Genomic DNA, 11205 nt, shown 5'->3' on the forward strand with positions numbered 1-11205 from the left:
TTTCAATTCACCACCGAGTCAAGTCAGCTAGCAGAGGGTCGAGTCCGAGTCATGGTATTATGACTCGAGTCTGAGTCCAAGTCATTGTGTCGACTGCTCAGTTTCCAGTTAAAGCCTTGTTAACCCGCATTTTGTTACTCTGTTTGATGATATCGAATGGTTCGCGTTCATAATAAATTAATTTTTCTCACTTTTAGCAGTTTCTGGTCGCATTTTCAAGTACCAGTACCAACAGACGAAATCCCAATAGTGTGGTAGCTTTACTATGCTTCGAAATTATAATATCGGTCTTGCCCATCTAAGTCTCGAGTCATATGACTTGGTTCGAGTCATGCGCAATGACTCGAGTCCAAGACGAGTCAATACACAGATTGAGTCGAGTCATTTCCTAACTTTGCGAAAATGACGAGTCATTACAACCCTGATGTATGTAACATCTGAACAAATGAAAGTCGACGCAAATGAAAAGTAACACGAAACGCAAAAACATACAAGTCACTGAAAATGATTTTATTTTTGCACAAGCCATGTTGATGACATCAAAGTCAATATATCGTTGCCTTTCCTAACAGAAAACGGGTTTGGCATCCGATGGAAGGCGTAATAAATCGATACGAAATGGAAAAATATTTTACGAACAAATAAATTATCTTCAGAGTAGAGCACGCCCGTCGCCCAAACATTACCGTTTCGCCAATCATAGCGAAACGATATCACACTTTGAAAGAAATATTGGTATCGGCCACAAGAGATAAAGAATGTCGGCAATGTTCCGTTACCACATGGCAGTAAGGCGTCAGAGAAGTATAATCGGCGACTGGTAGCCTGAGAATATTCATCTACCGTAATTTTTCAAGTATAATACGCACCCTTAAAATGGCATGTAGATTCTGGGAAAAAGCCTGTACCCATGTTTAGTACGCACCCTGCATTCGCAGTTCATGAATAGCATACATGCGTAAATGCCGACTATACAAGCTTCTCGTGTTGAAAAACTTGCGCGTATGAGAAGTTACCGGCGATGATTATGTTTTAGTATTCGATATCATTCTGTTTTTCGATGTCACTGTCGAGCAATCGTGACGTAACCATCCCTGATCATTATACAATTAACAGCATTATGTCTCTCTAGTCTAAACAATCGTAGATAGCAGCGAAAGCCCGCGACGCGATAGTTCAGGCCAGCAACGACATCTTGCGCACGAGGCCTATTACAGATGCGATTGCTCAGGCCAACGATAATATCGTGCGCACTAGGCCTGTTAGAGACGCGACTGTTTAGGCCAGAGATTATATCTTGCGCACATGGCCTGTTGTAGGTCCATCATCGATCGAGCTCTGGTCTAAATCTTGAGATGTTGTTGTGCTCTAATCACCAATCTTGAGTGCAGCGACCGCCATTGTCAGCTACTTCTTTGCTTTCTTCAACCACGAGTCTAAAGCAGTATCTTTTGACTTTCGTTTTTCTCCGCTCCGACGAGGACTCTCACATTTTATATCTGCTTTTGTCTGAGAAGCTTTTGAAAGCCATTTCATCATTCCCGCGGATTCAGAGTTTTGTTTCCGTGTTTTCTCACCAAGGTCGATTTTTACGATGCACTGCAGAAGAAACGAAAATTAGATCCGTGTTTGCGCCAGAGTTCGAAAACTTGAAAATTGTCAGCTTTTCAAATTAGATTACAATTAGAATGATAGCTACACACTTTTTCCAAATTAGTTAAAATTATAGCTCCGTACATACATTATGTCTAAATTGGCAATAACTTGAAAATGGAGTCAAATTTCAATTTGGAAAGAAATACCGGTTCAACAAAAATCAGGTTCATTCATAGCAAATCAGAAATCATTCACATAAGGATGATAATGGCAAATGTCTTGGCTCGTTTTGCACGATACAGTTCTGCTACAGCATTTTCATAAAAAAACAAAGATTAGATTAAATTTATGACAGGTGACACAGCATAGAAACATCTCACAAATTATATTACCGGCATTTACCTCGAGCTAGTCGATTTGGACGACTAGAATAATCCAGGGTTGTAATGACTCGAGTCACGATTTTCTGATGACTCGACTTGACTCGAGTCATTTTACCAAAATATGGAAATGACTCGATTCGTGTAAATTTGTGTAATGACTCAACATCACTCGAGTCATTTTACCAAAATATGGAAATGACTTGATTCGCGTGAATTTGTGTATTGACTCGACTTGACTCAAGTCATTTTACCAAAATATGGAGATGGCTCGATTCGAGTCAATTTGTGTATTGACTCAGCTTGACTCGAGTCATTTCACCAAAATACGGAAATGACTCGATTCGAGTCAATTCGCGCATTGACTCGACTTGGATTCGAGTCATTGCGCATGACTCGAGACTCAGACGGCCAACAACGACAGTTCATTGTCATTTCGAAGAATAGTAAATAAGTAAAGTAACCACGCTATTGGGATTTCGTCTATTGGTACTGGTACTTGAAAATACGACCAGAAACTGCTAAAGTGAGGAAATTATTATATGATAAATGCGAGCCATTCGATATCACGAAGTAGAGTTATAGAAAGTGGATTTAACAAGACTTTAACTGGAAACTGGGCAGTCAATACAATGACTTGGACTCGGGTCATAATACCATGACTCAGATTAGACTCGGTGGTGAATTGAAAATGACTCGACTTGACTCAAGTCAAAACTATAAAATTGAGACTGACTTGTGACTTGGTTACAACCCTGGAATAATATAATTCCTTAAAACTACATATATGAGTACTTATCAGATCCTCCTCTACGTGTCTTCGAAATTGCTACTTCTACTTGTAATTGGGTGGGAATTACGGGGCTACTGTTACTTGAGTAGCAATGTTGGCTACTTTGACCATGTGTACTTCTGTTCTAGTACGTGCGCTGACTGAGCAGTGAGCACTTTGACTCAAAGTTGGACTAGGGAATTTTCATCTATTCCAAATTAGAATAGGATTAGAATGACAGAATTATCGAGTTGTCCAACCGCATTCAAGAACTACGGCAACACTATAATCACACACACAATCAAACCTCTGGCTGATTGTTCCGCGAATTGTTGACAGTAGTCGCCACAGGATGCCAAGCGAGGCAGCTCTTCGGTTTAATGAGATTGTTCGCTTCCTTCAAAGGGACCGAGCCAAAGTCAAGCCATCTGCGGACTTCATCTTCGTTTTCTGGGGTAGCATCAATTCACGTCAACTTTATCAAACAATCATAGTTGGACAACTAGAATATCTTCAGTTGCGTGAAAGTGAATGGAAGACTGAAGTAGAAAGAAATCAGGTCCACTTCATATCAGAGTTCATTCGCATACGAATGATAAAGTCAAATGTCAGTACAATTAGCTTGGCTTGTTATGCACAATACAGCTCTCCTGTAGCATTTTCAGGGGATCAAAAAATCATATGCTATACTTAGTACGGGGGTAGCCTACCTAACATAGCGGGCATCCTGTGGTGAAGCCACGAGAACTCTGAATGCGCGTCGACTGTGATGACGGAAAATGAAAAGGTTTCGTCGCCGTCTTCCTCGCGTCGTTCAAATATTCCTGCCATCGTGACGAGCTTCTTACCACCTGAAAACATGGACATATTGCAGAAGTGTACAAACTACCGGATTTTCGAAATCCACAACTAGAACTACTTACTTTCAAAACTACACAACAAGAACTACAACTACCACTCAAATTTCAAAATGCATAACTAGAGCTAGAACTACTCACTTTTCAAAATCCCAACTACAATTGCAACTACTCACTTTCAAAGTCTGCAACTAGAAGTAGAACTAGTCAAAAAACCGGTCTTATAGTTGATCGCCAACTAGATTGGTGGTTTGTACAAGTGTGACGCATTGATCAGAGTCACCCGCACCTGGCTCGTCATCTTTGAAATAGATGTAATAAGGCTGCTTGCCAGACTTTGTCGTGTTCCATTCGTAAAAGCCGTCGGCCAACACGACACATCGTTGGCCTTTCTCGAGAGGCCGTCTGTACGACGCTTTGCTTAACATCGTGTCGCTCCGAGCGTTGTTCATCTTGTACTGAGGAGTGCTGGATGCGTCTGAACCAGAGTTGTAACCAAGTCACAAGGTTCTGAGTCACAAGTCAATCTCACTTTTTTAGTTTTGACTCGAGATGAGATAAGTCATTTTCAATTCACCACAGAGTCAAGTCAGAGTCCAAGTCATTGAGTATAGGGTAGAGTCACAGTGTTGTGACTCAAGTCTAAGTCCAATTCATTGTCTTCACTGTCAAGTTTTGAGTTCAACCCACTCTTTTCAACTCTGCTTGATTTGACTGTTGCCCTACCTCGCCCAGACTTTGCTTCATTGATCATTTGCTACCATCGTTTAATTTTTTACTATTTTCCTTTCTTAACTAAACATTTTTTACAACCAGACTGTTCAGAGTCAAGTGTACCTGTTTGATGCTGGCTTGATCAGACTAGATGACCTTCACGGTCTTATCGATCATTCCTATCTAATACCGAATACTGTGCAAGCATATTTTCTGTACCACCATCACTGCCGTTTGTTATGTATTTTGGTTGGATGAAAATAAAGACTCTCTCTCGCTCACAATATCATAATTTTCCTCAGCCAGGACTGATAGACGAAATAGCAATCAAGTGGCGACTTTACTATTATTTGAAGTTACCATGAAATGTCTGTTTAGGTCGTCCTAGTCTCGAGTCATACGACTTGGTTAGAGTCATGCACAATGACTTGGGTACAGACTTGGACAACTAGATAATTCTAGTTGTCTAATTTCACTAAATTAGAGCGAAATGCCAGTAATCTAATTTGTGAAATGTTTCCATGCTCTAATTCTAATTCTAATCTAATTTGTGAATTGTTCTTATGCTCGAATTCTAATTCTAATCTAATTAGTGAAATGTCCCTATTCTCTAATTCTAGTTCTAATCTAATTATTGTTTTCCTGAAAATGCCTCTTTGTCCGAGGCATATTGCAGTGAGTTAACAAGAATATCCCTCTCGCGCAGGTAAATACAGTGCCAAGCCGCCATCACCTTACTTACACCGTGCAGTCATAGTAGATATTATGATGAATATTAGCCTGCTAGAGTAACTTGTAATCTGCGAACAACATTCTAGTTTTTAAAACTTTACTTTAGTACATCGCCGTTCTGACTAACATGGGCGATGCCCATGGTTACCATAAAAGAGTAATATTCTATTAAAGTATGGTAAAAATCGAGCCAAGCTTGGTGTACAGAAGTTGACCATTCTCATAGTTATGGGGATGCACTGTTGTTGTTTATTAAACAAAAAGATGTGGCGCTTATCGCCTGACGGTCTTTTGCACCACGCACTGTAATTTGATATGAACTGAATTTTGCTGTATTCATTTCCCATATACAATTTCATGCAATTTCCAAGTTTTTGCGAACTAAGTAGCTCTAATTCTAATTCTAATCTAATTTGGAAAAAGCTTAGTAGCACTAATTCTAATCTAATTTGGAAAAAGCTGTGAAGCTCTAATTCTAATCTAATTTGGAAAAACTATGTAGCTCTAATTCTAATCTAATTTGAAAAAAACTGTGGAGTTTTAATTCTAATTCTAATCTAATTCAGAAAAGCTGAAAATTTTCTAGTTGTCCAAGTCTGCTTGGGTACAAATCGAGTCAATACACAAATTGACTCGAGTCATCAAATAATCGTGACGCGAGTGATTTTTGTTACATTCCTTTCTAATTCGGAAACTAAATCAATTTCCGAGTCTTTCCGAATTCAATCATTCCAATTTTAATGTAATTTGGAAAAGCTGAACATTTTCTAGTTGCCATACTCTGCAATGAGAGATGCTACAATGGAATTCTTGAATCACTCCCACCTTTGACCCAGGTTGGAACGAGCCCCCACTTCATCGATACAATCACCCTTTCATCGTTGGTATAATCCTCCCCCTTGCAAAAATGCTGGGAATGAATCAGAATGGGGCAATACGACATCGGCGCTTTGTTATAACTCGGTTGGTATTTATTTTGGTCGCCATCCTTCCATCTGGGACTCACTTCTTTGCCTTTTGCATTTCGATATCTGTGGAAGCATATTTAGTGATACGATTGTTGATCCAATTCTCTACTAGTTGCTGAAGATTCTCCCTGATGAGTGATAGCCGAATATATTTGGGTCCATTTCAATATCAATATACTATGCAATTGTATATTGAAGTTCTGTACCTCCAAGCTCTGCATTGATTGTGTACCATTATCACTACCTCCAGGAAGCTAATTTGGTAATCCTATTGCATTGAAGATAATGGGCAGACTTGTACAAACTAGGCCTGCTGGATGTATATCAACAATCGTATCACAAAATATGATATCACCAGGCTGGAATGAAATCTCAAATAAGAGAGCGTTCAATCAATGTACTATTTTAAGATGGTACACAAACTCCTTCTGTAGACAAAGCTTGGGCTGAAGTGCACGTGCATAACGCTCGGTGGAAAGCCCGCCCGTGACTCAACCGCTAAAGCTTGATGTTGAGCGATCAAAGGCCATAAACTTTGCCATTGGCAAACATCTGTTGGATAATCCTGCTTGTGAAAAAAATTATCAAGACGACAGATCTCGCGCCTTTGGAAGGGGCCGCTCACACTTTCATCTGTGTGGCTTGGAGTCGACCTTTATCAAAATACATCAGCCCAAGCTTGTCTACAAAAGGAGTTGTGTACAACCTTAAAATAGTACATTGAACGCTCTCGTATTCGACATTTCATGCTGGTGACGTCATATTTTGTGATACGATAGTTGATATACAATGTTCTTTTGAATTCTCTACTAGTTGCCGACGATTACCCTTGAAGAGTGTCAGCGGAAAATCTTCGTGTTCATTTCAATATACTGTTAAATATAAATTCAAATGCAACAGCCAGTCTGAAGAAGGATAAGTCAGACTACAATCCGACAAGTACTCAAAGTTATCGATTCCTAGCGAACAATGACCAGAAATTGACAGTTGCCACACAATTTTTAGTCATTAACAGTCACCAGCATTTGAGTCAACACATTCCAGTGGGTTTGCATCAATACAGGTGATGATTCAAGAGATATCTAACATCGAACAAATATCACCTTGCGGCTCTGGCTAGCTGACCGGGTTCCAATGTACAAGCTGTTCTTCCGCACATTATTCAAGAGATGCAATGTTTTTCTCACCATGAGCAAATAGTCATTCTATTGGCTATAGAAATTCGATAAACTGTATATTATAAGTAAAATGAATATCCGAGTATGACATAGAATTGAGATATAAAAAATTACTTGCGTTATGATTAATAGGGCTAGGCACAATGATTCCAGTACTCGAGTCTGAATCGAGTATTAATTCTAACGATTCGAGTCTTGAAAGAGTACTGAAATTATACACTCCTTGTCACTAAGAGAGTCATTTTATCAATGAGAATTATAGTTTGGATACTATTTTCCAATGTTGGAATTTTTAAGCCTGGATTGGTCGTACCGCGGTATTCGAAACATGTAGTACAAGGCTACGCACGTGAGTGGAAATGACGCATCTGTGAAGTCATGATCAACCGACGGCATTGTCACAAAGTGCAATGAAATATGAATGGTTGAAAAAACTATCGAAGTCCTTCAAGTTGTGTGGTTTCTAAAAGGTACATAGTTCAACTTTCCAAATCATAAATACTGTTATGACATCATACAGAGTTATACTTGAAATCAATTAGACTCCCAAAGCCTAGAACTCATTTCAGAGCCGAATCGCTCAAGTACTCGGACTTTGCCCAACCCCAATGACTAATAACTTTGCAGTCAGTATACACTGTACAGTAAATATGAAATATCGGTCACAAAACTAGAATAAAACAACCGGACCAGAGATGTTATTTGTTCGGCTCTGGGTCATATGACGTCAAGTATCAAGTGAAAGACATGCAGACAGTAGCGTAACAATGAAATGCATGTTTCCAAACAATAATAATTCAATCATGAATGTGGATTGTATGATGGTCGGTACTGTTACACCGACAAGTGCATCCGACATACTGGAATGTACCAGAAAGTAGACGTTTTCATAAGAATAAAGTAAAAGTCTTTCAAAAGTGGAATCAGTGACTGTAAATTTCGTGGTCAGGTAACCACTCGGGTTGGCCACAATGATTTGAGTCGAGTAGATATGATTTTTACGAGTACTGATAATTTAAAACTGCGATTATTGTTTCGATATCATTTTCCTGCAGTGAGAGCCTTGCAACCTCGACTTGTCGTATCGGAGCATAAGAAACATAAAAGTACGAAGCTACACACGTTAGTGGAAATGACATACTTGTGTAGTTGTGATCAACCCGCTCATTGTCACAAAGCGCAATAAAATAGGTATGGTCGAAAAATACCAAATTATCTTCAATGTGATGTGGACTGCCATTACATTATTTTAGTTGCATATTGGAACTTTCCACATCAATCATATTCTTATGACATCTTAAGTTGCCAACCGGAATTATAGTTTCGATACAATTTCCGACTCTGACAATTTTGCCCAACCCTAGTAACCAATTCACACGATCTTAGCGTCTGAAGTTCAATACGTTAATCATGATTCCGAAAGTCTGCAGTAAATTCAATCAAAATGTAACACAAAATCTGGTTTTAATCCGAATCATCTCCGTCGCCGAGATATTCATCGTTAGAGCTTCCCAGAGAATTTCTCTTTTTAGGCTTGAGCAAACTCGCGCAGCCCGCAGACGACGCGATCTCAAAGGGCGTCTTTTTGTCATTGTTTTGTAACAGAGGATTCGCGCCTTTACCCAGAAGAAGGCTCACGATTTGATCGTGGCCTTTCCAGGCAGCTGCATGCAAAGCCGTGTCACCCAGCTTGTTTTGTGCATTAATATCCAACAACGAATTCAGCAACAGCTCTTCTGCGATTTCGCCGTGTCCACTATGTGCAGCCCAGTATAGAGCGGTAGAGCCGGATTTATCGCGTCCATTGATTCCGATTCTAGCCGCGAGTGATTCCCTTAAAAAATCCAAATTGCCACGCTTGGCAGCTTCATGCAACGGAAAATCAATCGATCCTGCGTTGTCTTCTGATATGTAATTACTTGGGACGAGACCAGTTTTTCCTTTGCAAGTGGCTTTCCACCAGTTGACGTCGCTCTGATCTGTGACATAGATAATGTCGCCTTCTTCGATTGTGAGCTCATCACGTTGTTGTGCAGCGTATGGGTAAAGGGCCCGGTATGTTTTTACCATTCCCGGTTTGGGGGCGAGACGAGGTGGGGGTGGTCTACGGGACATGATCTACGATATGCAACGCTGCAATGAAGCGCAATGTTATATTCACTATTCCAAACCATACATTTGGAATGTTATGACTTGTTTCCAAATTTCACTAGCTAACTTACAAAATTGTGTGGTTGTCTAAAACATGATTGCACACCAACTTTGGCTGCATTCCAATCAGTAAAAGTGTGTATAATATAATTCAGTAATATATTCCTAATGAAATAAACTCGAATATTTTCAGCTGACACTGGGCACGGCACGGGTAACTGTCAGCACTATAGCAGCTAATTGAACACAACATTGTAGATAAATATATCACTAAACATGGCGTCAACGGCATTGCAAATCGGAATGATCGAGACAACAAACAGATCGCTTAGCCCAATGTAGGTAGGTATACTATTTCTAGATAATACAGAAACTCCTTCTGTTTACGGATTCATTTCAATAGGAATATATCAATCAATTGTACACTACATTTCTGCTGCACCTCCAAGAGTCTCTCATTACAATTTGAAAGAAGGAAAGAGGAAATCTACCAACAATGACAAGTAGGTAAAATACAGAAAAATATATTTCTCAATCCCAAGCGATATAGTCAATATATTTGTCATGCCATTGTTGGTTTCAAGAAATCAGAACAAAGCTTGTGGCTATCTTCTTCACATTGCATTTTGCTATTTGCATTTTAGAACTCCTATAAGCCTGTATCTATAGCAAATGAGGCAATATTGACATGTTCGGCTGTCACGGCTATGTCGGCAGGATACCAACTCCGGATCATATAGCAAATAGCAACTGTGGGTCTTTGATTGTAGCACCATAGCTGTGACAAATCAGACGTGCAATAAGTAGCCGGACCCAGTTGGCAGTTGATTGCGACTACGTTCAAAGTCCAACCAGCTCCACTTGAGGACTTACTTGATAACGATATTAAAATCAAAGCTTCGACAAAATTCATTACATACCGTACCCGTACCGTATCTCGTGAATATACATATAGATCATTGGTCGAGCCCGAAGGCATGTATGGAATCGGTGTCCAGTGCTCACACAATTCTTTATTTACTAATTATATTTTAATAAATTACTTTAACTTCTAGAATCATCGCTGCTCACCTGTTATATTAGGCAAAACGTACCGAGATTCCAGTAGGGAAATGATAAAGTTTCAAAACTAACGAAAGTCGTTCATTCATGCAGTATACCGTGAATGAATCAAAACAGTTTAGAGTCGCAACACAATAAATTTCCTCAGCAATGATTTTCCTGAATCAAGGCTGTCACGAATAAATTCAGCTGCCAAGCGCTAATTCGTATCAAAACGCTAATTCTGTTTGTTTATACCTTGGTAAATCGACTTTTTTGCCTTTTTCGCTGATTCGCTGCTGAGCCTTGCCTCTTTCACGGAGATAACGTAATGCATCCGGTTGGGAAGAATCCGGACTCAAATTTGTTCTTATCTTTTCGAATGGGAGACATTCACATCTATGGTCAAACCACTAGAGGCGCGCGATACCAGTCCTTCTTTCATCACTGCGGTATATGTTAACTGCTATCAACGGACGGTCTTACGTTGTAGGTATCGCGTTCCTGCTGCGGGTAATACGTTGACTTCACCAAAAACACTTAAAAAATACTCGACCATGAATTTATTCAAGACGACAACAGTTTTTTCGTGGAGTAGCAGCCTTTTTCAACTCGAAAACGGGCTTTATACAGACGGTTGATGGCCCCATTTTGAAGTACCGGAATAGTTTCTAATTTGTCTCTTATCTGGCTTAGTTGGTTAATGCTTGGAAAACTGTAGTGCGGGTCTCGGCAGTAGCACAATCAGCGCGTTTTGTTAACAATCCTAATAAATCAAGACACCACAAGACTGCGATACGATAAAAGATTGGCAAT

The 11205-nt window shown here is 39.7% G+C and overlaps 2 protein-coding genes across 4 annotated transcripts; both read right to left on the reverse strand.

Moving 5' to 3' along the window:
* Positions 1 to 489: 489 nt before the first annotated feature.
* LOC145449633 (abasic site processing protein HMCES-like) lies at positions 490 to 10409 on the reverse strand. Of its 3 annotated transcripts, none has more exons than XM_080328027.1 (6): positions 10269 to 10406; positions 5877 to 6082; positions 3895 to 4083; positions 3459 to 3599; positions 3056 to 3198; positions 490 to 1599 (listed from the first exon to the last, which is right to left on the reverse strand). In XM_080328027.1, the coding sequence occupies exons 1-6, from the start codon at positions 10325 to 10327 to the stop codon at positions 1408 to 1410; spliced, it is 930 nt and encodes a 309-aa protein (XP_080184153.1). In that variant the 5' UTR covers positions 10328 to 10406; the 3' UTR covers positions 490 to 1407. The 3 variants fall into 3 exon arrangements, with proteins under 3 accessions (XP_080184153.1, XP_080184156.1, XP_080184155.1); XM_080328030.1 differs by lacking the exon at positions 10269 to 10406 and adding an exon at positions 7123 to 7256; XM_080328029.1 differs by lacking the exon at positions 490 to 1599 and adding an exon at positions 1829 to 1903 and having other exon boundaries at positions 10269 to 10409.
* On the reverse strand, positions 7250 to 9330 carry LOC145449637 (osteoclast-stimulating factor 1-like). Its single transcript, XM_080328034.1, has one exon. It carries the CDS (start codon positions 9310 to 9312, stop codon positions 8662 to 8664), a length of 651 nt encoding a protein of 216 aa, XP_080184160.1. The 5' UTR covers positions 9313 to 9330; the 3' UTR covers positions 7250 to 8661.
* Positions 10410 to 11205: the final 796 nt, after the last annotated feature.

Source organism: Botryllus schlosseri, chromosome 11, assembly GCF_051294905.1.
Source record: "Botryllus schlosseri isolate E-star chromosome 11, Bs_hap1, whole genome shotgun sequence".
Taxonomy (NCBI): domain Eukaryota; kingdom Metazoa; phylum Chordata; class Ascidiacea; order Stolidobranchia; family Styelidae; genus Botryllus; species Botryllus schlosseri.